The following is a 27,211-nucleotide window of genomic DNA, read 5'->3' on the forward strand; positions in this document are numbered from 1 at the left end:
GGGTCCACACGACACCAGCACCCGCGTGCAGGCCCGGCTCTGCAGAGATGGCGGTGACTCTCCAGGAGCACATGTGCGCTGAAGGGACCAAGCTGCTTCCTGTAGATTATGCCCTCCCACGAGACAGACACACAGAGAGAGAGAGAGAGAGAGAGAGAGAGAGAGAGAGAGAGAGAGAGAGAGAGGGAGAGGGAGAGAGGAAAGAGGAGAGGAGAGGAGAGGAGAGAGGGAGAGGTGAGGGAGGGAGAGAGAGAAAGAGAGAGAGGAGAGAGGAGAGAGGGAGAGAGAAGAGAGAGGAGAGAAAAGAGGAGAGATGAGAGGAGAAGAGAGAGGGAGAGAGGGAGAGAGGAAAGAGAGGAGGGAGAGAGAGAGGGAGAGAGAGAGAGGAAGAGAGAGGGAGGGAGAGAGTGTATGTGTGTGTGTAGGGGTGGCCATGAGGGCATTAAAATAACTAGCAAAAAGTAAGTGTAACTTTTAATTTTTTTTTTTAACATTTCAGACCCCAGTGGGTGGCTCTGCAGAACTGTGCATCCCTTACTGGATGGGGACTAGAGCGATAGAGCATTGGGTAGGGCGTTTGCTTTGTACACGGCCGACCTGGGTTTGATTCCTCTGTCCTTCTCAGAGAGCCCGGCAAGCCACCAAGAGTATCCTGCCCACACAGCAGAGCCTGACAAGCTACCCATGGCGTACTCTATATGGCAAAAATAGTAACAAGTCTCACAATGGAGACGTTACTGGTGCCCACTCGAGCAAATTGATGAGCAATGGGACGACAGTGCTCTTAGTGCTTTACTATTGTTTTTAGTTTTTTGGGCCACACCCAGCAGTGCTTGGGGTTTGCTCCTGGCTCTGCACTCGGGAATCATTTCTGCTTGCAAGGGGTCCAAATAGGATGTCGGGGATCAAACCCAGTCAGCTGCGTGCAAAGCCAGTCCCCTTCCCGCTGTGCTGTCTCTCCAGGCCCTAATGTCACTTTTGGACAAAATTCGCAGTTGTCAGCTCTTTGTCCATCCTTACAGGCACTGCCCGCTGTCCTGCCACCGTTTTCCATGCCGATGCAGGAGACACGGTCTCCCTGGGGACGCAGCACCCAGCTCAGGGCCTGCCTAATGCGCCCGCTCCTAACAGTGAATGCGTCTGGCTGACGAGGGTGTAATTCTAACACCAAGATGGAGTTCAAATCTTCAGTGGATAATAGGGAATCTTACTTCCCCGTTGCCCGAGTCCCCTCAGTTACTCAGGAGCGGGTGCTGGAATAACGTGCCACGGGGTCTAGAATATTCTCGCTGGAATGAATGCCTCTGTACTACCTTGCTCTTCAACTTCATTTCTACATTTTATCATCCTGAAATTTATTTTTAATACTTAAGTCAGTTTCTAATATTAGCCATTATACATATGTTAAGAGAGGATGTATTTGTTACGTTCTATCTCTTGTGTTGTATATTTTATGTACTTCTTGGTTAAAATTAGTTTTTGTGCAAATATCAAACATAAATATGTCATTGTTGCTTAAGATTTCACATAGATTCTTTGCTGTCTTGTCCAAATTGAGACTTAACAACATAATCATGATCTCCTTGCATAAATGGCTAGTATTTACCTTCTTCTTACAGGCGGGCAAAGGCATGTACTTACGTTATATGAAAGAAATCACACAGGGTTAGGACTTGAATTCACTAATTAATTCACTAGTCACTTTTAATTCTGTGACATTCTAACTTACATAAGCATCTGTGAACTTTGCACGTTTACTGCATGTGCAGTTTTTATTGTTTGGATTAAGATCCTCAGTTGGGGGACTGGAATATTCTCTGGTAGTCTCTCGAATGCTGCCTGTGCCGCCTTATCAAAAGAGGCGATCTGTTCACAGAGTCGCACGCCCGTTTTTCCTTTTCAACTTCTTAATTGTACCATCACTTAATTTTATATTACACTTTTAGGGTTCTGTTATTGATATTCATACCATGAAAGCATATCTTGACATTTTATGTATAAAGATTGCAGAAAAATAGTCTAGATTTATTGCTTTAGTATTCCACAAAGTATATCTGACTTGAGATTAGAATTTGCAATTATTAGGGAATCTTGAAAGTTCTTGACATTCTGAACTTCGAGACCTCGGTCCAGTATCTCTCTTGAACAAAATGCCAGTCTTTGCTTTATTATAGAGTGATCATCTTTAAGTGACATTTTTTCGAGGACTGTTTCCCAAAGTGACTTGCAATTAAAGAGACAGTTTATTGTGGTTATAAGACGCTCTGCGTTAGTGGGCACTTGGCTCTGGTTATTGGCTCTCTGTCTTCATCTTTGTGATGTTTTCTCCTCCTGGGAGGAGCACCTGTCCAAGCTGACCTCCTGTCCATCTGCTTATGTTTTTCAAGGTGAGAGGCCCCCCAGCTGCAGGGGCGTTTAAAGAAAGACCGACCAAGCCCACCGCCTTCCGGAAATTTTACGAGCGTGGAGATTTCCCAATCGCCCTGGAGCACGACTCCAAGGGCAACAAGATCGCCTGGAAGGTAAGTGCAGGGCGCAGGCGCAAGGGGTACCTCCCCAGCCGGGAAGGGGATGGGCTGTGGTCAGACAGAGGCCGCAGCCGCGGGCCCAGGGCGCTGCCCACCTGGGATGGCACAGGGATGGCACAGATTGGCAGCCCGGCTGGGCGCAGGGCAGCTGACGTCTAAGGAAGCCTGCCTGCCCGCTGCCTTCTGCCCAGCTGGCTGTGAAACCAGTATTTGCGCTTCACCGGAAGGCGGCGTGGGGGTGGGGGTAGGGGTGTGTGGGGGGGATGAACACTGACTCGCTCTCCAGCTCCTGCTCCTTAATTATTTTTACTATCAACGACTTGGCTTTGGGGGATATTTATCAGCTAAAAGGGTCTCTGGCCAGCAGCCGCAGGAGCGGTTGACTGCGTGAGGCTGGCGTGAGGCTGAAGAACATAAAAGGTTTGACCACAGAGCAATTCAATTTAGCGATTGATCCATTTAACTTAAAAGTCCCGCGGCGCTGTCTGAAGGTGAAGGAGGGACACGCTTGTAATTAGCAGCAAATGAATTTATGGTTCCGGAAAAAATAAATAAATAAAAAGATGATCAATTTGGAAAATTCATCAAAGTATATCGCTTACAACGATTCATTAAAATGGAGACTTTTCTTCCTCTAGAAAAAAAACTTAAATTTTATTTTTTCAAGAGCGTCTTTACATATATAACCTAATTGTCAGACGTTTCTAAGTCGGGAGCAGATTCTCTGTTGTTGAACCCAATGGTTATTATTTATTTATTTATTTTTTTGGCATGAGAGACTTGCAGGCCGCCTCTAATTAAATGCTGTCTGTTTGTTTGAGGAGGGTGGGGAGCATTTTTTTTTAAATTTATTTATTTTTAATTAGAGAATCACCGTGAGGGTACAGTTACAGATTTATACACTTTTGTGCTTATACTTCGGGTGGGGAGCATTTTTATACGGTGTATTATATGCATCTTGAAAAAGCAGTGAGGAAAAAATCCTAATAAGCTCAACAGTTTACGTGGCTTTAACATGGCACTTTCCGAACCTCACTGTGGTTTTGATATTTCCTTAGCCTCAGTCAGAGCCCTTGGGGCCTGCTCCACGCGCCTGTTCGCCAGTTCTTCCAAGCTACCTAGTGGAGAGTCTTAAAAACCTGTTTTTTTTTAATACTATGCCATATGATTTTATAAAATGTGAGTGATTTGGGGTTGGAGTGATAGCATAGCAGGTAGGGCGTTTGCCTTGCAAGCGCCAACCGGGGTTCAATTCCCAGCATCCCATATGGTCCCCTGAGCACCTCCAGGAGTAATTGCTGAGTGCAGAGCCAGGAATAACCCCTGAACATCACCGGGTGTGACTCAAAAAGTAAAAAAAACCAAATAAATAAAATTAAGTGAGTGATTTGATGTCTTTATTTATTACCACACATCTTAAAAGTGTCAATAAGAAGAATTTATAGACCTACTTTAACCTGTTCAAATCATCTTATTAGTATCATTTAGAATTATAAAGAGATTAGAACAAAAGTTATCTTGAAAAGAATAAAGAGATAGGATAAATTATTTTGTGCTCTTTGATAGTCCAACAGCCAGCAGGGATATACAGTGCTTTTATTTTTTATAGCTCTATTAATTCTTTTAAAGTTCTATTGACTGTGGCACTGAGTCAGCAAGCTAAAAAGCCAGAATAAAGCGGAAGCAATTTATTCGCTGTCATTGGCAGGCTAATAGCATACATTTGAAGAAACATCTTCTCCTCGAACCTGTAGACTTCTATCAGTCAAAAGCTTTGCTCTCCACCTCTCAGTGGCTGTCCTGTGCTACCGAGAAAAAGAGCACTAAAAGTATCATATGTAAGCTTCATTGGGACCAGTACCCCAACATAGCTCCGTTTATTCCTGCGGACATGTGCCTTGGGGACTTCTTGAGAATGCCATCCCCAAGGAAGGGGCCTGGGACAGCCTGAGTTCCTCCCCTGCTAGAAATCCAGCAGACACAGCCAGGGATGCTGCCCGAGCAGGCTGCCGCCTGCCGTGGCTGCCAGGGCCCCGGACGCCAGATGCAGCTGTTGCCACAGGGACTCCCAGTGCCTCAGGACGCCCCTCGGCTGCACGGGGCCTGTGAGGGCGGAAGTGGTATGTGTGGTGCTGTGCTAAGAAGGCCCATGTGACGTGGAAGATAGTGACATGCCCTGGAGAGACCGAGGGTGTGCAGAGTGCCACCATTCAAGTAACCCGTCAAAGTCGTGACATAAAGACAGTTGGACTGTGCCTAACCCAACGCTGTCCTGTCGCTCCAGCCCAGAGCTGCTGCGTTCTCGATTTCGAGTTAGAATTCACTGAAATGGCTGCATGGTTACCGTGTCAGATGGCATGACTCTAGCCTAAGACAACAGCAGTCAAAATCCCCGAATCTTTAGGCCAGACGGAAGACTGTAGCTATATAAGAATTGTTCTTGGGCTGGAGTGATAGCACAGCGGGTAGGGCGTTTGCCTTGCACGCGGCCGACCCGGGTTCGATTCCCAGCATCCCATATGAGCACCACCAGGAGTAATTCCTGAGTGCAGAGCCAGGAGTAACCCCTGTGCATTGCCAGGTGTGACCCAAAAAGCAAAAAAAAAAAAAAAAAAAATTGTTCTTAAATGCTGCACCATAGAGATATGTAGAGATACGATCACCAATGGTTAAAGCCATCTAAAAGCCATAACAACGCCTGGAACCCGTGTTAGTTGGCTTCCTTTCTGCGTTTCTCTTGGTGCCGCCAGCAGCCAGGAAGGCTGGCTCTCTTCTGTCGCCCTTTTCCTGTCAGTGTCCCCAGCGGGAAGAGCTGCCTGCTCTGGGGAAATGGCAGCAGCCATCCGCATGGTCAATGGGCCTCTTGACATTGTCTTTGCGTTCTCACATCTAAGATCTCCAACTGTCTGTACTTCCCTGATGGAATCCCAACCCTTCCCCAGGGTACTGGGGGTAGGGCGAGCTCCGCCCAGATGGGGGGGGGCAGTGGGCGAGAGTCACCTGAACATGCTCCGTGCTCGGTCTGCCCTTCCACAGCGCGGGGAGCTTCACCTTCCGATTTGGTTCCAGCACTTGCCAAGTGCTAAGCTGGTGTCTGGCTAGCATGGCTGCCCAGAGACATAAGCCTGGAATCGAGGCTGGCGAGATACAGTACGTGGGTTGAGGCACTTGCCTTGTATGTGCCCGACCCCAGGCTGATGGCCAGGGCCACCGATGGTTTCACCCGAGCTCGGCCAGGAGTGACTCATGAGCACTGAGCCAGGACTAAGCCCTGAGTACCATCGGGTGTGGCCCAGAGTGCCAAGCTGCCCCCCTCCAAATTTCACAGGAGCCAGTTATCACAGATATATATATATATATATATATATATATATATATATATATATATATATTTGCAAGGGAGGGCTGCAGTCAGAGTGGGCTTGGCCACATAAGGACAAGCCTATCTTTGGCCCCCTGGTTAGTGCTGAGTTTTATTCGCTGAGCACTGTTCGTGGTTGGCGCTGGAGGGAAGGCCTCCACGCTGCACATGACTGACCTGTGAACTCAGCGCAGCGGATTCCCAGCACAGGGTTCCATGCTGTAGCCTCTCAGCGGGCTGGACTTGTATTTTGAAAATGCCCCTTGTATGACACATAAATGCTTCTCCAGTGACCACTTACATGTTAAGTTCCAAGCCGAAGGGTTCACTTTGCTTTCTAAGTGACTGAAAATGTATGTCCAGCTGGAACATCAAGTAAAGAAGCGGCTGCGCGTGAATTAAGTCGATGCTTCAGCTTGTTTGTAACATTGCTTTCTGGCCATGCCAGACAATAGCTTCGATCTGTGCTGGCCCTCAAGTTGGCGATCCTGTGGAACGGCTCCGTGTAGCATTTCTTCCCTGCCATGCCTTTCTTTTTAGTTCCCGCAGCATTGGCATTCATCAACTATAAAAAGCTCTGTCAGATGACTGTTTTCATTGACATAAAGGATAATTTCCTACTAGGAAAAACAGTTATTGAATATAATTATTAATAAACTGTGCACTAATTTTTTACAATTAAAATCAGTCCCGAACCATGATGGCTCATTATCTATAAATACAAATGCATCTTAAAGTAAGTCACACTGTGATGATACCTAATCCATCAGCTCTCAGTATTCTGTATTTCAAAGTCGTATAGTTTTGTTTAATATCATTCCTTTGAGGTCTTCCATTTCTTAATGTTTCCATTTCCTAAGAATTCCGAAAAAGCAAGCACTATGTCCTCCCAGAAAAAAACTGATCATGATTTTGGGATTTTCTTAGAAAATTTATTTAGAAGTTGAAAAACATGTTTCACACATGAACAAGGAGAAATACTCTCCTGGAATTGTCCTGGGCTTCCATTTCTTTTGATAATTGCCAAAGCTTACGTTCGGATAACAGGCTTTGGTAGAATTTGTAAGGCAAATTTTACAAGAGAAGTGACAGTTTGCCTGATTTTTGTACAAGAGAGCTGCCATGTTTCTGCTCTTAATTCCTCAGTGATTAATTAATCGACAGGGCTTAGTCTGGAGGCCCTGGGGGTGGGCGGAGGGGTGGGGAAAGAAGCAATCCTCTAGCAATGAGTGTGCCTCTCTGTATTTTTGGCCGACGGACTGCAGACGCAATGCCGCTTTTCTATGTAAATTGTTACGTCTTCAGAGTGGACGGTCTGGCAAATACCGCCCTGTATCAGAAATAAGTTTCATTTAAATTGGTGAGGTGACCTCTGAAAGCTAGATGAAAGATTTTCTGCTGAATGGGCCGGTGCTGCCTGCTGCCGAGGTAATTTATGTGAGAAATTAGTAGGAATGGTTCACTTTTATGGAGCAGTGCTGCTTGTAGCAAGCCTGCAGAAACAATTTCCCCCCAAGCCTCCATCTGTTCTTCAAACTAGGGCATATGCCATCTCATCGAGCCTGAAAGTCAACTGATTTATAACTCCTAGCAAAGTGCAGAGATTGAAGGGAAAGGTCGGCTGCTGGCGGATGGCAGTGATTTGGTAGGTGTGGGCCAAAGACAATCCCCATTACCAGGGCCCCGGGGAAACAAACAATGCTGTAAGTTTCAGAGGGAGGCAGACTGACAGCCCGAAAGGAAACAAATCAGTCCTGCTGGCGGAGGGAAAGTGAGTCCCGCCCCAGCCGGCTAGAGCTGCCCGGAAGCCACGTGCTCGCTCACTGTCCCACGGAAAGGGGGACTTGCTGGCCCCCGCCGGGGGTGAACGCTGGCCTTTCGGATGGAGCAGTGTCGGGCTCCCGGTCCTTCAGACCAGCACAGCTGCTTGTCAGAAAGTTCCAAGTGGGGATGCACCGCGGACTCGGCTGGTTCTCCAGTGCAGCCTGGAAGTGAACCCCTGGTCCCCTCCAATCTGAAGTGCCAGGACTGGCTCTCTCTGTCTCGTCACAGGTCCCCGTTCCTGATGGAAGCACTTTGGAGATCAAAAGTTCTTTGAAACATGACAAATGGAATCAGATTGACAGCGTGATGGCTTTTTTAAAAAATCGATTGTGGTTTGATGTTTTTATTCAAGGGAGCTGATGTGTTTCTTTACATCTCGGGCATCTAGATACATTTCAACCTCTAGCGTGGCTGAAAAGTTCCTCCTGTTCTTTCCAGGAAAATCTACATGAAGTGTTCATCATTGCACTGTTGGCCTGCACCCGAGACACCAATCTTAGGAAAATTAGACTTTCCCTTTACCAAAAGAGTTTTACATAAAAGTGAGCTCGGTTAAGTCAATCAACTGTAAGACAGAAAAATAATTTTCACTCTTATAAGGCTCAATTCTAAATGTAAATCATATGACATTTATTTGATAAAGTGAGAAAGTATCAAAAAGTAGAAGGAATAAATCAATCATATCATTCCACCATTTTCTAAATGCAGCTGTGAACATTTTTAAGTCTTTTTGTATAGTTGAGATTATCGTGAATGATACACACAATATTCAAAAGTATTTATCATTACACAGTACATAAAATTGTACTTCTTTGATTTCTCTTTGTAATTTAAAAGTAATAGGCGATTACTATAGAAAATGGAAGTGCTGATATTATCAGCATGTTTAATAATGCTAATAATAATATTGCCTCTAAGAGTACATCGGCGGATACACACATTAGAAAGAGTGTTGGGGGCAGATGTGATAGACAGGGAGTGGAGTACTTGGCTACACACAGCACAGTTGGGGTCAGGCCCTGGTACCACATGTGGTCTCTCATCCATAGCTGGGAGTGATCCCTGAGCACAGAACCAGGACTAAGGACCACCAGGTGTGGCCCAAAAAGCAAAGAGAGGAAAAAATTTAGAACTCTAGAGTATTGCATAATTGACCGGTTCCATGTTATTGGATATTAGTGTCTTACTTCATTATTTTCTCTTAGAGGCCATATTGTCATTAGCATTTATTGTACATGCTACTGTGAGCACAATTATTGGCATCTTCCATTACCATTGGCATGCTGATACTAACATCAGCAATATTACCATCACCCTCCTGTATAACATGGCTGTTATTCCTTAAGAATAAAATCTCACTTCTGGGGACCAGAGAGCTAGTACAGTGGCTTGGGCTCTTGTCTTGCACGTGGCGGCTCCAAGGTCAGATCTCTGAGGCGTGTGGGGCTCCCTGAGCACTCCCCCATGAGATGGCTTCATGGATGAGACTTGGTGAGTCCTTGCGCTAAGTCCTTTTCCTAAGACCATTAGTTTCCTCAGTAGTGAGTTGAAAGGAACTTCCTCCTCATCTGGCCACCGCGGTGATACTCCGTGCCCTTGTTTGTGCAGGACGGATCAGTCCCGAGTAGTTGCCAAGACACGGGGCGGGGCTCACTTACGATTGGCACAGGGACCAGCAGCCTCTCCTTCCCCCAGCCATCCAGACAGACAGCCCTGACACTTACCCATGCCCAGGGCTGGCCGGAAGCGGCCCCCACCCACCCTGTTGTGTGTGTCTGACACAGGCAGGGCGAGAGCGGACGGCCCCGGGCCCCTGGCGCAGCTGCACGGCTGACTCTTTCCCTCTGCTGGTACCTGGAGCCCTTCACTCCTTGCCAGACGGCAGCTCGGCGTGCCAGACGGGCTCTCTCCTCCCCCGGCCGCGCGACCAGCCGTCTCAGCGTGGGAGTGATCTGACAGGGAGGAGGATGGGAGCAGCGTCTGCCTTGAAGAGCAGGGCGCCGTGGCCTGTCCTGGGTCACCTCAATCTCATGGTCCTGGCGTAGGGCGGGAACGGCTGGCTCAGGACACAAACCCCGCTTCCCCTGGACCCCAAGGCTGTGGCGATTCCTCCTCTGGCTGCCTCCGCTCAGCAGCACACCTGGATTTCAGCCCCGAGAGGGGCTTCCCTCTCTCTACATCCTCACAGGCAACTTCAGGGCCCCTTGGGAGGCCTCTGGCTCATGTGTGCTCTGAAAACAGCCGTGTCCAGTGTCCGTGTTGCCCGGGATCCGTCTCGTCCACGACAGAGAACTAGTGTTGGTATCATAATACCCCGTGGCCAGTGGCCCGTGTATTCCCATGGGATGTAGTGCCCTTGCTGGTGACACAGAGGGAGCCCACGGGGGCTGGTCAGCCGGGCACGGCCTTGGGCAGCTTCCTGGCAAAATCCTCTGTTCAGTGAAGAAAGTGCGGCACGCCCAGAGAGCATGTATCAGTTTCAGCCAAATCACGTTCTCTTGTCCAGATGCACGTTTGCAGTCCCTTATTCAGTAAGTGTCCTGCGCTGTCTACCTTAACGATACGGAGCAAGTAATTCCCATAGGCGCTTTGGAAGTGCAGAGACTTGATAAACTTTTACTCCAATCAGAAGCTTGCATCTACTTTCATGAATGTGGTTTGTTGATACTCTTAACTGCCCCCTCCCCCAGTCCATTTATTACTAAATAAAGAAATGTAAACCATCTCTTAACTACCGAGAGTATCCCGCCCACACGGCAGAGCCTGGCAAGCTACCCATGGTGTACTCGATATGCCAAAAACAGTAACAACCATGGTCCTCATCCCCCTGATCCTGAAAGAGCCCCCAGTATGCCATCGGGCTACACTAGCACACGACAGGGACGAATGGAGACGTTACTGGTGCCCACTCGAGCAAATCAATGAACAACAGGATGACAGTGATACAGTGATGCAGTGGAGCCTTCTCTTCACAGTGGCCTCAAAGTCTCAGTCCATCTGCCAATTGATGTTCCAGTCATGGCAATTCCTCTGGTCAATGAGATGTCACCAATGCCAGAGTTCTCCTTTGTATTCCCCCTCACTTTATTTAAACGCGGTGGTTGACAAAGTCATTCACGATGATTTGTCACAGGCATTCAGTGTTCCACCCCAACCCCACCACCACTGTCACCTCCCCTCCACCGCTGTCTCTATTTTCCCAGCCAGGCCTCAAGCCTGCCACCCAGCAGGCCCCAGATCACTTATTTTATACTTTATATTGCTTGCTACCACTATGTGGCTGATGGAATTATCAAAACAAACACCAAAACCCCCAAACTTCAGTAAGAGAAAATTTCTGAAAATTGCTATATCTTACCATGAGGACATTAAATCCTTGTCAGGGGATTTACTGAGCTGTGGTTGCTGGTTGAGCATCAGCATGAATCTGTGTTCATGTTCTTGTTCACTGAGCTTAGTTGACGTCTATGTTCCATTCCCAGCCGATCTGGAACACTGCTACTGGGATGCGAGTGTCAGAGAGTTTGGAGTTGTTGAGAAAGTCCAGATTATTTAATTGGGCAGAGTTATATGACAATGGCGGTGGAACGTGGGTGTGGATCCTGGGGTTCCCAGAAGTACAGGAGGTGGGAGGGGGTCACCCACTCAGAGAAGGCCCAGAATTTTGAGCCCCCAAACCTGGCATCCCTGAAATTCCCATCCGTTTGGCATCTCCGTGGAGCACAGTTGTGGGGGGTGGAGTCGGGCTGCGGGCGTGGCGGCAGCTGTGGGGCGTGAGTGTCCCCCCCCCCGTGCTTTGGAACGTGAGCACTGTGTCTGCTTTCAGCTGATGTGAGTTTCAGAGACGGGTCCAGCTTGGGGTGGGTCGAGTTTAGAGGTGGCGGCTCCTGGCGTCCACACCGACATGAATTGGACTCAGCACCCCTGGCCCCAAGGCCTTTGCCTCGTTTGTCTAAATTCCACCCTTGGCCTTCCCGTGCTTCTCTCTAGCCCCGTGTGTCTCCCTCGTGGCCGTGAAGCCCGCTCAGGGCCGGGTCGCCGCGTGCAGGGGTGGCAAGACGGCTGGAGACAGGAGCAGCTTCCTGAGCCCCGAGCAACAGAGTGATAAAGCAATGGCGTCTCCGGCCGTGCTCCACCGAGTCTCATTTCTCGTGAGTGGAGAGGGGCCGGGGTGGGCCAGCGCCAGCGGCCCCTGCTCTCCTGAGGGTCCCAGATCCACCTTCTCGCTCAGTGACTCGCCTCTCAGTGAAGGCTAATCTGTGTTTAGCATGTAGGTTATGGATGTGAGGCTTTTCTAATTTAGTCAGTCTCAGTGAAAGCCAATGGAACGATTTTAGATTCTTTGAAAGTCTTCCTGTTCTTCAGAAAGGTTTTTTTCTTGCTCCTCGGTTTCTCTTGCCTCTTTAATCAGGTCCTGCCTGAATTTGAATCAGTTCCCTGGAAGTGGCTTTCACCTTCATCTGGCACCTGCCCCCCAAGACTGCTGCTTCCAGCTTCCTCTTCTCTGGCTGTTGCAGTGTCCCGCTGTGCTTGCTGATTTGACAGCGGGGTGCTTCCCTTCGGGGAGTCAGTCCTGCCTGGGCTGGTGGAGGGGTCCCTGCAGGGTGCTCCCAGGGGGTCTCTCCCCAGCAGAGGGCCTTGGGCTTTAGCTGTCCCTGCCAGGGGACTGCTCACAGCTGGAGTCCGTTGCCTTCTTTGCCTTTCCTACCTTTGAGGACAGCTGTGTATTTTTTTTTAAATAAACTTTTATCCATCCTTCATGTCTTTTTCTATCATGTTGGTGAGGAAGATTTGTTTTCTCATTCAGTTTCATACATTGGATCAGGTACAGATTCATAAGTCATCAAGAGGCCCAGTAAGGCCAGGACGAATATTTCCCATGTGAGTCAGTGGCCAGAAGCATACACTCTCCCATGCAAATCCAGAAACCTCACACGCGAGCCAACACATGTCACATGATTTTATGTATGTGTGCAATCACACACAGATATAGGCAGAGTCTCTTTGGAAAACTTTGGGCTTGAGGAATTTGCAAGAAAAAAATCCTTATTAAGTTATTGTGCACAGATGTCATGTGTGTATATGTTATGTATGTACATGCCTATGGGTAGATTTCTTATTCCTGCTAAGTATTAAATAAAAGATTTCCACTTGCACCCTAAAAAATCTAACCACCAAATTTAGGCAGATGGAGTGACTCAAAGGGACCTTTATCTTGTTATTCTCACACACTCTTGAGAATCATTAACCCATCTACTGGTAGAAAATAAAAAATACTTAAATGTTTTCCATTTGCAGTAAGTTGTACAAAATTTTATCAAACATCATTAAGGACTTTAAAAAAATAAATCAATAAGGTAGTAGATTGAATTGAAGAAAATATACTTGTTAAGTATTATTCTTCACAGAAATAATTATTTTACATTTATGATTTATTTCTATTACAGAAAAGCAGTTTGGTGGTGAGGTATTTGTATTAGCACACACAAACACAAAACTGTTCTTTTGTGTTGTTGGTTTCTCTTTTATTCCTTTTTATTTAAAAAATGCAATACAAGAAGTGCTAGCATATTAAACTAGTAATATTAAAACCACAAGTCAAAAAACACAAAAGTTAAGATTTTTATAATTCTATTTGGGAACCTCTACTTTTCTCTGCCCGTGTGAATCATAATTTTAACTCTTCATTATTCTAACTTATTGCATTTAATAAACTAACCACAGGATGTGCTTTGGATCTGGTTATGATTGTACCATTGGGGCATGGAAGAAGCGGGAAGGAAATGTGTGGGTTAGTTACAATGGAGCCAATAACGTGGGTGTGGTCATTGATGCTAGATTTGCATTAGTTTGTAGAAATAATGAATTTTATATGCAAATGAGCACATCCTCTAGGTACTGTAACAGTATTGTAGAAAATATTGTCCTGGAAAACTGTGCATGTGTTTAAGGTAAAAATCACTGTTTGGCTTCGTCAAGAATCACCTCAGTTTTTCTCATCAGTTTTCATCTCTTCTACTTTGTACGCAGAAGCCTTTGTTTGTGTAAATCCCCAACACGCTGACTGTTTTGCCTCTCAACCTTCTCCATGGTTTAGTCCTCTGCTGGAAAATCCATCACACCTGTCACTGAGTATTTGGCCTCCATGCTGAGTTTGTTTTCTTGAGGATGAAATCTGAAAGTTCCAGGACAGGGAAGGATGGAATTTCCATTGTCCAGAGCCCCTGGTATAAATGAGCAAGTACGTTAAAGAGAATATTTCAATGCATTTAAAAAAGCACAATAGCTCACATGTTTCGTTTATTTAAAACAATAGCAATTTGAATCTTTATCTCAGAAGGCAAGAGTGAGGACGGTTATCCTTAGACGTTTGAAGGAGTTTCAAGCTCCAGACAGCCTTTAGTTGCCTTCATTTCCTCACAGAAAGTAGCCTGCCGTCTTTTAAACCCCGGATCATCTCAGTGACTGTCAGTAATTGCTGTTAGATAGAATTCGTTTATTTAAAGTAGTCTGATAAAATGGAAGTTGAATCCTCTGTACTTTTCTTTTTCGCTTGTGTCCACCTCATCAATGTTCTTGCAACTTACTAAGTAGCATCTTCACCTCTGGTGAATCCCCCTAACGTGCTGCGCCTGACTGAACTCTACCGTGTTCTAGACACAGCAAGTGCGGCAGCGGAGGGAGCGGACAGACTGTTGGGCTTTCTGCGTGGTGCTTCCACGGAGGAGGAAGGGAGGAAGTCGCCAGGGAAGAAAACATAAATGATGGAAGGAAGAGATCGTGAAGAGAAGACAGAGCAGGGGTGTAGAGAGGGATGTGGCTGAGTGGGTGGGGGCATCGCATTGCGAGGGAGAATTCTTTAATAAGACGAAATCCCAGAAAAGGCTGCTGGTGATGTTAGCTAAATTATTTTTAAAATTGGAGTCAGAGCTTGGTGCTTTTACCTTCTTCAACTCTAGTGGTATCGAAAAGAAGTGCTAAAGAGGAAACACAATGAAAATAGCCACATAAATTTGTGTGTTTTCAGGATCCATTAATTACTGAAATCAGTGTCAAAGTTTTATTTTTTTTTTTATTTTATTTTTTTTTTTTTTTGCTTTTTGGGTCACACCTGGCGATGCACAGGGGTTACTCCTGGCTTTGCACTCAGGAATTACCCCTGGCCGTGCTCAGGGGACCATATGGGATGCTGGGATTTGAACCCGGGTCGGCCGCGTGCAAGGCAAACGCCCTACCCGCTGTGCTATCTCTCCAGCCCCAGTGTCAAAGTTTTAATTCAACACTAATGAATTAGCAAATTATATTTTAATTAAGTTCTTCTACTACTTAAAGACTAATTAGGGGATCATGAATGACTGTGTTTTGTATATTTCAACATAAATATTTTATGAGTGTATGCAAATACAGATTTCCTTTGTGAAAAGTGTTTCTCATGTTAGAAGAAGGCCTAAATAGCCAAACAAATCCGGTTTTTAAAATACCCTCCATTTTTTTCTTTTGAAAATAAAATCACAGCTCAGGAGCAGATTTTGGGAAACATAAGAGCTGGCATGTCTGGGGACAGAAGGGTCCGTTTTCGTTGTCTCTAGACAAGTGCAGAGAAGTCGACTGCCTGTTTCACCACGTTGGCCCTGGGAAGCCTCTTTTCTGTGCTGAGAAGACAAAGTGTGATGGAACCACAGCAAAAGATTCTTCTGAGGTTTTCGATGATTTTTGTTGTTGTTGTTGTTGTTTATTTATTGTTATTGTTTTTTGTTCTGAGGGGCACACCCAGGGGTGTGCGGGAACCATCCCTGACTCAGCTCCGGAGCGCCCACGGCTGATCAAACTGGGATCGGCTGCCCTGCAAGGCAGGTGCTTTGCTCCCTGTCGGACTGGCATGTGTGAGTCTGTCCGCTGGCAGTGACCCAGTGGAAGGCAGGTCCTCGCGGGAGCACTCGGTGAGTCCAGGAGGCCTCACTTACCCGACGCCCCGCAGTTCCTGGCTCATTCCTGCTCACTTTTCACCCTGCACACACTTTGCTGGGCTGAGGTTTCTTTGGAGCCACGGAGGTGGCTGCTAACTGAGACGCTGCACAATGCATGCGGTTGGTCAGCAGTGAAAGGACAAAAAGAACTAAACAACTTGAGGCCGGAGGGATAGTTGAGGGGTCGCGCAGCTTTGCATGTGACTGCCTGGTTTGATCCTCCACAACCTCCCCTGGTGCCCTGAGCATCGCCAGGAGTGACCCCGGAGGGCTGCTGGGAGTGGCCAATCACCTCCACCCAAGGTAAAGTAGTGCCAGAGTCACCTGTATATTGGGAACCATAAATCTAAATGTCTGTCCCCTAACCCCTACTTAAATGAGTAGGGAAAAGGCCAGTTTGAGAAACCAACGGGATGTAATAGAAGGTACCGCATCAGAAGGCGAAATCTGGTAGAGTTCATGAAGCTGCTCAGCCTGGAAGGTGTTTTGCTTTGAAACCTGGTTATATTTCATTTCGTGGGCCATCCCCTGGGCACATGCAGAACTATATGATATCATTTGTGGGGTCAAGTCATCTGTGCGCGGGGATCACTCCCGGGGGTGCGGGGTGGGGGAGGACTGTCTGCAAGGCCAGGCCTGGTCCTTGTCCGTCTCCTCAGCCTCTGGCCTGGCAGTTTGCTCGCTCTGGTCTTCTCGGCCTAACTACCAGAACCCACTCGCTCTTAAGTCCAGGAGAGACCTTGTCTGCCCCCCGGAGAAAGCCGCTGCACTGCTGGGGTCCAGAGGAGTGTGCCGTGGCCACTCCCTGGCGGACAGGGCAGCAGGGGGCAGACAGCAGGGCCTCACAGGGAGCGCGACAGCGGACTCATCCTCTCCCGGAACACGGGTCCTCCTGGTGAAAAGTTTACGGAGTCCATTTTACACTTGTCAACGCGCTTGTTCAGTTGATAGTTGGCAGCGTTCATTGTTTTATATAGTTCACTCAGCAAGTGACGTATTGAGTACCTATGTGGTATGACAGGTATTGATTCGGAGCTGGGCACACATCAGCTCAGTCCCTGTCCAGGAGATGCTGGAGTCATTGGATGTGATGAAATTGGTTTTCGGGAAATAGACGTGTGTCTTGGGGGTCAGAGAGATGTACAAGGGCTCAGGCTCCTGCCTTGCATGGGGCGGGCCCTGGTGCAAGTTTGACGCCTGGCCCCACATGTGGTCTCCTGAGCACAGAGCTAGGAGTAGCCCCTGAGCACTTCTGGGCGTGGCCCAAAGAGTGCCCCTGCCTCCAGAAATTAAAAACTAAAATAGATATCTTGTCTGAGGCACAATACCATGCTATGATGTTCATCAACATCGGGGAAAATTATTATTTTCTATTTGACTTTTTAAATTAAATAAATAGAAAAATTATCTATATATTTCTTTGTGCCCAAAGAAATATATAGATAAATATATAAAAATTGGATTTTCAGAAAAGCAAAGATAATGAAATTAAATAGAATTTTTGAGGGCGGGAGTGATAGTACGGCAGGCAGAGCACGGTCCTTGCTGCAGCTGGCCCAGGTCTAATCCCAGGCACCACGTGTGGCTCACCAAGCTCACCAGGAGGGATCCCCGAGCACGGCCGGGTGTGCCCCTGCCCCCGAAAAAGAGTGGAATTAAAAAGTGGAATTTCTGATTAATCACTCTGATGAATGTATCATCCACACATGTTGAACGTGTACTCCGACTGACCTACATAGGGCCGGCTGCCTTTTTACGCTTGCATGAAATTGCAGAAAATTCTCCCTGTATTTGGGTTAAAATGCTTTTGGTGATCAGCATGTGTGAGGTGTGCTTATAAATTCTAAACAACTTCACGTTCATTCCATTCTTTGGTTTGTGCTGGGATTTGCCGCTTAGAGGAAAGTGGGAACAATGTAGCTGGCGTTATTCTGATAATTAGCATCTGCGAGGGACAAGCTCCCGCATACATTTTCCTCATAATCAGAGGAAGCAGACAGAGCAGGCTGAGGCGCCGTGTGCTCCGGGTTTAATATTGAAATATTTTTCTCTTAGGGACTAAACCTCTCGCTTCTGCACAGAAAATCAGTCTTTTAATTTTTGTTTAATGTTTGGCTCAAATAAACATAGAAGTTGATTCCAAGTAAACTGCTTTTGTTAGACAATACTCTTCTATGCATGAAAAACAGTGATTTATAATTAAAATAGTTTTTCAAGTTGTTTCTCTGTCTCCCTTTTGAAAAAAAAAAACGTGTGTTTGAGTGTATCATTCATAAGGAGGAAATTTAATCAACATTTGAAAGGAGTGGTAACCTGTTTTAATTTTATTTTGCTTTTAAGGCCACACCCAGCAGTGCTCAGGGTTTACTCTGGCCCTGTAAGAATCACATGGGCTAGTTGGAAGCCTGTCTCATGGGCTGGGGGAGAAGGCAGCTGGGAGAGAGAAGGGATCACTAAGTCAATGATGGTTGGAGGAATCGTTCGGGATGGGAGGTGTGTGCCGAAAGTAGGTAAAGGACCAAACATGATGGCCTCTCAGTATCTGTATGGCAACCCATAATGCCCAAAAGTAGAGAGAGAGTGTGGGGGAAATTGTCTGCCATGGAGGCAGGGGGAGGGTGGGAAAGGGGGGGATACTGGGGACATTGGGGGTGGGGAATGTGCACTGGTGGAGGGATGAATGTTTGGTCGTTGTGTGACTGAAAGTTAAACATGAAAGCTTTGTAACTGTATCTCACGGTGATTCAATTAAAAAAAAATCACGTCGGCATCACTCCTGGTGGGTTTCAGGGGTCATTCATGGTGGGGTCAGGGGTCACTACTGGTGGGGTTCAGGGTTCACTCCTGGTGGGGGGCCAGGGGTCACTCCTGGTGGGGCTCTGGGGACCATATGTGGTACACGGTGCTGGGTGCCAGGCCTGTGCCCTGCCTGCTGTACAGTCTCTCTAGGTTCCACTTTGGCTCTCAGCCTGCCCCCTTTCTGGGTCTTCCTCAGTATGCTCAGGTGCTCAGTGCTGAGTGCCAAGGACAGTGACTGGTGACTGAGTTGCTCACGATCCCCCAAAGCCTGGGCTCGGTAGAGACGTGGCTCAGACAAACGGGCATTCCTTCCTGCCAGGCCCCTCCCAGCCTCCGCAGCCTCCCGGGGAAGTGAGAGGGTCCAAGCTCTGGGCACAGTGCCCCTCGGCCTTGTCAGTGGTTTGTGGCTGGAAACCCCCTCGCCCTGCCGCTCCCCTCCTCGAGACGCGCTAATAAGCTGAGGGTGCTAGTAAATCACACGCTGCCTCTGCCCGCCGCTTGGCCTATGCTAACACTTTCCTTGAGCCTCCCCACAAGGCCGTGGCCATTCTTTCGTCTCTCCGTAAGCGCCGGTGAGGCCACGTGCCACAGGGCCGGCCCTCCTAACCGTGGAAGAGGCTCATTCCCACCGTCCTTCCCTCCGGGCTGCGCAGGGGCCTGGGAGTCCAGCTGAGGGGAGCCGCTCAGGGGAGTGAAGCCCGGCCCCGTCTGGGGCACCAGGGGCGAGGCCCCGAGTGTCCTGCAGTGTCCGGCCAGGCGGGTGCTGGACTCAGCCATGCGCAGGGCCCTTTCCCGCTGGGCCGGAGCTTCCCACCCTGCTCGGAGGACAGGCACGGGCAGGTCCGATGTGTGTCCTGTGTCTCACAGTCCAGACGCTCCTAGAGTGAAAGGGGCCGGCAGTGGCCTATCTGGGGGGCCCTCCTGCCCCCGTTCAAGTGTCTCGGCCTAGCCGCCCCGTGTCCCCTCCGTGGCCGGGTGGACAGTGCAGTGGACTCCAGGAGTTTCCCGATTCCTCGAGAACATGGGCGGGGAGACCCTCGCGTCTGCTCCCTGGGCGTCTCTCCTGGGGATGGGCACTAAAACCACTGGGGAAGGGGGGCGGGGGGCGCTGTCCCTGGGCGTGTAGGTGGGCACTGAGGGCGGAAGAAATCTCAGCAGCGTCACGCCCACCCTCCGGGCTGGGGGCCCAGGGAAGGAGCCGGGGGCCTGGGGCTCTGGCCAGCAGGGCAGCAGGTGAGGAAGGACTAGCTGGAGGGCCCGGTTGTGGCGCGAGCTTGGCCGCGCCCACCCTGGGGCCGTGTCCAGCGTGTCCAGAGTCCGTCCCCTGCTCTCTCTGGGGGTTGCGTCCTCACTGCAGAGGGACCTGAAGCAGGCTCCTTGCAGCTGCTTCTCAGCGCCCGTCAGCTCAGTCCCTCCACCCAAAGGGCGCATCTTGGGGCGCTTTATTCTCATTGTTTCCACAGGCCATTGGCATCCACGCTCTAAATGTTAAAAACAAATGGGCCAGGGGCTGGAGTGATAGCACAGTGGGTAGGGCATTTGCTTTGCATGCAGCTGAGCCAGGTTCGATTCCCAGCATCCCATAGGGTCCCCTGAGCACCACCAGGGGTGATTCCTGAGTGCAGAGCCAGGAGTGACCCCTGAGCATTGCCAGGTGTGACCCAAAAAGCAAAAAGAAAAAAAAACGGCCAGAGAGAGAGTGAAATGGGCACTTGCCTTGTTCTCAGCCCGCCTGGGATCCATCTCAGCACCCATCTGGTCCCCCAAACACTGCGGGAGTGACTCCTTGGCACAGAGCTGGCGGTAAGCCCTGGGCATCGCTGGATGTGGCTCAGAAACAAGGACAGTAAGTAAATGAACAAACGCACCTGAAGAATAGTTGACTGTTATTGTTAAATGCGACCTACCGCAGCATTTAGCACCACTGCGAGCACCACAGGAGAAAGCGCGACTTGATAAAATTAAAGTGTGAGGGTTGGCAGATACCGTTAAACTCCGTCTAAGCCCCAGAGCATCGCCCGGGGAAGCCACGTGCCACCGTTCACAGGAACCCCCGGGAGCTGAGTGGTTTTCCAGGGACGCCGTGCCCCGTGTGTTTGGTCTCTCATCTCCGTCCCCTCCACGTGCAGGTTGGAACACATGTTTGTCTAATTGTGCACCTCTGTCCACACAGAACTCATTTTTCATATCCATTTTAAGCCTTGGAACTATTTAATTAAAATTTCTTTTAAAAAGTGCCTCAGTAGACTTTGAGATGGGGTCCTCCTCCTCCACCAGGCGTGGGGCCTGCCGGCTGATGTGGGGCCTGCCCCGAGCTGGCTATAACGACCTTCAGCAGAGGCACCATTTCCACCCAGCCCTCTCACGAGCCCTGCACAGGTCTGAGTTCCCTTGTGAGCGTTTGAAACCCAGAAGTTACAACTTCGGATAAGGAACGTGATGAGGACTAACCATAATCTAATGCCAGCCCTATGTTTAATTCTAGTATAACACATGGGAATACATTTTGAAAATGAAAGGAGTGGTTTCTGGGTTTATATAAAAAATTAAATCTCTTTTTTTTGTATTTTAAGCTAAAAGAAACTTAAGGAATAACTTAAATATGTAATGAGATCCTCTTTCATGTGAATTCTGTGTATCTCGAAATCAATTCAGCTTTGTTTCAAGGACATTTATCCAATACATATTTGGTTCTCTTTCTAATTTTATTTTCTCATTTTCTTCCATTGAATGAGGTTTGAAGTAAATTATACCATCCTAAGCTATATCACTTTTTCATTATCTAAGTATATTTTTCTGATGATAAATATGCTTTAGAAATGGCTTATTTAATAAAATAATGTTTCATCAGTCATTCCTATCTGATTTAATATGCAAAGAATTCATGAAATATTACAAAGAAGAATCTTTACATTAAATTATATTATGTTTGCCATTTGTCATCCTTTTGTAATTGTTTATAAAACAAATCTCATGCCTAGTCTGAAAGTACAATGTAACAGGGTGTTACTGCCTGCTATTATTATTGCTGTTTATAATTTAGTAACAAATAAGAAAGGATAAAACCTTGTCTTGAGCCACTGCACCTCACTAGGTACTTATTCTTTGATAGACACCTTGAATGCATTTAAATGTTTAATGATGTTTCTTAAGATGTGTGTTGGATCAGACTTCTTGACAACCAAGGAAGCCGTGCAAGTATGAAATTATCTTCTAATCAGAAAAAGCCTGGGTGGGTGTTTTTCCTTTTTTGTGGTGGTCTGTGCTAGTCCACTGTGATGCTTGTTTTGTTTTGTTTTATCCTGTTATCATCTATGCCAGATCTTCAAATGTAGATGTTTGTCTCGAGGGAAAGAAAATTTGTCAAGGGCCTTGGCACGTTCCATTGGACAGAATAATATACCGTTGCCTTTCAAGGCTATTAAGATCATCTGCCATAAATGGAGGGAAGAATATCGTGGAATTTGCATAAGATTCCTTAGTGAATTTTCTCTTTCCAACATAAAAAGTCATTAAAAGTATGCCATTAAAGGAAGTGTTCTCTCCCTCTCTACTGTATTCAGTGGGTGACCCCATAATCACCCTTGCGTCTTTTGTGTTGTTAAAGATTTTCCCTCCTAAATCTTCAATGCTGACATCTTGCTGTATTGCTTAAAGATGACAAAAAGCCCTTCGTTGTCCGTGGTCCATCTTGAAGTAGGTATTTCCTGTATCACGTCCAGTTTTACTGCATTTAGAGTGAGGCTAGTTGAGGGCCTGTGATCTGCTGGGGCTTGTAGCAAGTTTCAGTGCTGTTACTGTTACCTGGTGAATACGGTGTCACCGCTACTCTCTCTCTGTAGGCAGCTCCTCTTACTCCTGCCGCCGCTGGCCTCAAGTTTACCTCTCCTGTGTAGGCAGCCTGAGGAAGTTGTCTTCATTGTAGAGCCGTGAATCGGATATGCTTCCCCATCAAACAACTCCATTTTTAACTCTATAAAATAATATTTTAAATAGTAAACTGTATGGGAAGATGTGTATTTATAGAATGAACATGAAAGCAGCCTAAATACTTATAGATGGATAATAGCTTATTGAGTCCTAACACATTCTCTTGATTATATATTGCATAATAATTTTTCAGACTAGAAACATGATAAAAATTTTCTGCTAAAGTTCTAAATTAAGGAGCAAAAAAATTTCTTCAATATAAAGTGCTATGCTCCCAAAGTAAAACTATGGAAGACATAGTCATTGTAACAACATAGCAAACAAGAATTACAAAATTCATTGTTTTGTGTAATAAGAGACTTTGGGGGCTGCAGTGGGAGGGGAGGGGTGTGTGTGTTTTAGATTTTATACTAATAGGCAAAATTCATTACTCACAATGTAAAAAACTTACTACAAGATAAAATATATAATAAAAATTTCAAATGTATGAATTTTAGGTTTTAGGTATAGATATTGGTTTACAAAACCTGCTGTTGTCAACACCCACTTAAATAAAATTTTATTCTTTTTACAGTTACCTCCAAAAATCTCCCTGACTGCCACGCCCCCTGTCCTGTCTCTCCAGCCCTGTCTCCAGGCCACATTTCTAACTTCAGCTCACTTCACCTTCATGCCAGCCTCTTCCTCCACCTCAGGACAGTAATCTATATGATCTGCTTAGCTTCATTCAAAAATTTCTCTTAAATTGCATGTTTACAGTTTAATAGAAAGGTGTTAATTTACCTCCAGCTGCTGAAATTAATTGCCAGTTTGCTTCTTCCAGCCTTTGCATTATAATTTACATATTCTAATAAGCTGCCTAATGTTTTGCATCCTGTTTCCTGGTAAATACCACATCAGGATTACTTCCCGTGTCAATCATGCTGGTGGCCCTGTGCGAACCCCTGTGTCCTCTAGGAGCCAGTGGCCAAGGCCAGGACAGACAGGAGTGGGCCGTGGGGAGGGGGGCAGTCAGGAGGCAGGACACCCACCAGAGGAGAGAGGGGAGGGGAGGAGCCTGGTACCAGAAAGGGCCCTGGCGGGCAAACTCCCAGAAGCGCGTGGCCGCAAAGATATCTTAGAACCTACTTCTCCCTCTGGGAGAAACTGGCAAGCTTCTGAGAGTTTCTTGCCCACATGGGACAGCCTTGCAAGCTTCCCATGGTGTATCCATATGCTAAAGCCAGTAACAAGCCAGATCTCATTCCGCTGACCCTGGAAGAGCCTCCAATGGGGCACTGTTAGGAAGGCCGAATGGAGAGAGCTTCTAAAATCTCAGGGATAGGACGAATGGAGAAGTTACTGAGCCCACTTGAGAAATCGATGAACAACAGGATTTTGTGATCATGATCGTGATCTATGGACTCAGGTCTGATATCCAGGTCTTTAATCCATTTTGATTAGACTTTTGTACATGGCATAAGACAGAGGTCTAAGTTCTTTTTCTTTGCACGTGGCTAACCAGTTTTCCCAACACCACTTGTGGAAACTTGTGGAAAAGGCTTTCCTTGCTCCGTTTCATAATTGTCACTTCTTAATAAAAAATTAACTGACGGTAATACCTGAGGATCTATCTCTAGATTTTCAATTCTGTTCCACCTGTCTGAAAATCTGTCTTTATTCTGGTACCAAGATGTTTTCATTACTACTGCTTTGTAGTAGAGTTTGAAGTTGGTGAAAGTGATGCCCCCATCTTCTTCCTGAGGATTACTTGGCTATTCACAGGGCTTATTGTTACATGTGATTTCAGGAGTGCTTGATCTATTTCTATGAAAATGTCAGGGGATCCTTATAGGGACTGCCTAGAATCTGTATACTACGTTGGGGAGTATTGCCATTTTGACTATGTTAATTAATTCTCCTGATCCCATAACCAGAGGATGTGTCTCCATTTCTCATGTTCTCTTTTATTTCTTTAAGTAGTGTTTTGTAGTTTTCTTGGTACAGATCTTTCACCTCTTTAGTTGATTCCTAGGTACTTGATTTTATGAGGCACAATGTGAGCAGGTTTTTTTTTTTAATATCTCTCTCTTCTATTTCATTATTTGCATATAGAAAAGCTTAGACTTTCATCTATCTATCATCTTTTTTTCTTCCCATCTTTGTTTATTTTGTGAGGCTTCTGCATCTCTCATCTTGGAGATCACCTATTCTATCCTTGGCTGCTGTCACTCTGCCGTGGGGTCAGCGCCTATTGGAATGGGGGCGTGGGAGCTCACAGAGCAGCGGACCCCCGGGGAAAACCAGGAGAGAAGGAGTGGTCTCAGGCCCCCGGGTCTTGATGACACTTGCCAGTTCAATGGCTTCTCAGCTGGGAGCCTCACTGAGGCAGGAGGAGATAGTCCCTGTTTTCTAGGAAGCTCTGCACATGTACGTTTGGGTGTGTGGGGGGCAGGGTGGGGTTTGCTGTTTCTGGTGTTAACTTTTACAAGTTGTATAATTCTGAGATTTTTACCAAGATCTTAAAAGATATTTGACTATTTTAATACTTACTGTTTTTAAGTTGTGTTAGATTTAGGAGCATATAATTTTTTTAAGTACCTCAGATTGGAGTCCTTGATGAAAGGCTTTTGTAACACTGTCTTCATCTTTACCGCATTTACTATCGCTCCAATTTCCCATTTATTTCCCTAATTAGTGCACTCTGTAAGCACTGCAGTACCCTGTTATGCTTTGTGCTACGAGGGCAGGGTTTCCCATTCCTTCTGCTTACGAACAATTTCCATCACTATGGCAGTGCTTTGAACAAAGTCTGTGTTGTTGCAGGGAAACTTGGGCTTAATGAAGATAAGGTCATAAACGTTAACTAACTCCAACCGTTACTTCCACCACTACTCTAGTTGTTTATGATCGGGTATCACTACATTTAAAAAAATTCATTTAAAAACGACTAGAAGGCAAAACAAGACAAAAGATGAGTGAGAGAAGAAGGCCTCTGTCCCCAACCCAGTCACTAAGTTAGGTCATAATCCAAGCGTGTATCTGGGGTCTGACATTTTTGGGGGATTAATAATGGATGGGAATGTGAAAAAGTAGCCCAAAATCAACACTGGAATGCATGCAGGATAAACAGATGGCCTCAGATGTCAGTACTTAGATTTGACAGTCATGGTTTACTGGTCTCAAATGGGCACTTAAATTTCAGTATGGACATAAGATTCAGTGATTGAATACCCCCTTCTCTTTGTTGGTTCTGTCTGTACCTTTCAAGTAACTGCACTTCTATCTAATGTGCTGTGGATGTTTGAAACAATGTAGGAAAGTGTGTGGTTTTCGTATTGACAATTCATGCAACTTCCTTCGTTTTGCAAACGAAAACATCAATCTATGCTATGAATTGTCGTCAAAATAAAAGTAAAAAGAAAATTAGAGCCAGTGGAATGGCGCCGATGTGGGCTCAGCTGAACCGTGAGAACGGAAGTGGTGGCTGCACTAGGGAGGCTCGAGGAGAGCTTCTCTGAGGAGGACCCTTGCCTCCTGCATCCTCAGGGATGCTGAAGGCATCTTTGGCGGCACCTGTGCTGACGTCAGTCTGCATCTGAGAGGCCCCCTGCAGCACCTGAGCACCTGGGCTAAGGAGCTAAGATGGGGAGGGGCTGGAGGTGACAGCTGATGTGAAAGGAACCCAAGCAGAAGATATCTTGGTGCCAGCTGAGTCGGTGACTCTCCATCACAAGCTATTGTGAAGCACCTCGCCTTAAGGAGAGGCAGGCCTGGCACAGAACCTCGGGGAGAAAGATGGCGCCCAAGGAGGGAGGAGGGAGCAGGAGGGAGCCCAGGGGAGCCCAGAGGACCCGTCGGGGACCTCTCAGTGACGCTGGTGGCAAGGAGGTGAGCTTAGCCTAAGCTTGGACCACCTGGCAGTTGGGGCGTGGCGAGGGGATCAGAGAGTACAGAGGAACCAGCTTTTTGGGTGGAGCCAGAGCCCGCAGCGCCCAGTCACTGACCACGGGATGGACAGACGGCAACGCTGCTGTCCGGCCAAGGGTGTAGAGGTCTGAGGACAGGACTTTGGACTTGGCAAATGCCCAACACACCTCTGCCTTCTGGAAACACGGGCCTAGAAGCACAATGACCTGTTAGCCTTTTGCTGAAAGAGTTCCTGGGACGTCAGGAGGGCCGTGGAGTCAGGAAGGAGATGGAACCATTTACGAGGGCAGCCGGCCAGCTGGCCAGCGAGACTGAGAGCAGAGACTCACTTTCAGAGCAGCCAACTGCCCAGGACCCTCTCCTCTGCAGGAGTAACGCTCACCTAGAATCAAGGAAGGTAACACTTACAGTGCTGCCATATCGTGGGATCTCAAGCAACGCTTTGGAAAAAATACTCAGAATTCTGTCTTCCCAGCTTTTAAATCAAGGCCGCCACCTTTATTCTTTCAAATGCTTCTTTAAGCCAAATTTTATGAAGAGGAGACATTTTAAAAGCACCATATCTCCATTCATTGTGGCTTTATTAGGATTCCTGGGTGATGCCATCGTGGTATTATTTCAGGCTTATTTAATGTCACATCAGTTGGGTCATAATCACTGACTGGATGAGCCGAATATATTATATGTGCCCGACACTGTACTAAATGCTAAGGCAGACAGTTAAAACAAAATGCACTTCCTCTTCTGAAATTCAGTGATTTGGGAGAAGGAACCCAGATCTACTACACTGTAATACAGATTAAGAAAACTAAATACTGAGGTCGGGATGGATAGTGCAGGGGGGAAGATGCTTGCCTTGCACACATCCAGTCCCTGGCACCCCATACAATCAC

General features: G+C 47.0%; 1 protein-coding gene across 2 annotated transcripts in view; it reads left to right on the forward strand.

Annotated features, from left to right (window-relative positions):
- The window catches only part of PACRG (parkin coregulated), a 366,509-nt gene that overhangs the window by 71,811 nt on the left and 267,487 nt on the right, over nt 1–27,211 (forward strand). For both annotated transcript variants that reach the window (XM_055135352.1, XM_004600766.2), the window contains exon 2: nt 2,388–2,522. In XM_055135352.1, the coding sequence (XP_054991327.1) occupies nt 2,388–2,522 (135 nt within the window). The remainder of the gene's footprint in view (nt 1–2,387; nt 2,523–27,211) is intronic.

This window comes from Sorex araneus, chromosome 4 (genome assembly GCF_027595985.1).
Source record: "Sorex araneus isolate mSorAra2 chromosome 4, mSorAra2.pri, whole genome shotgun sequence".
In the NCBI taxonomy this organism is placed as follows: Eukaryota; Metazoa; Chordata; class Mammalia; order Eulipotyphla; family Soricidae; genus Sorex; species Sorex araneus.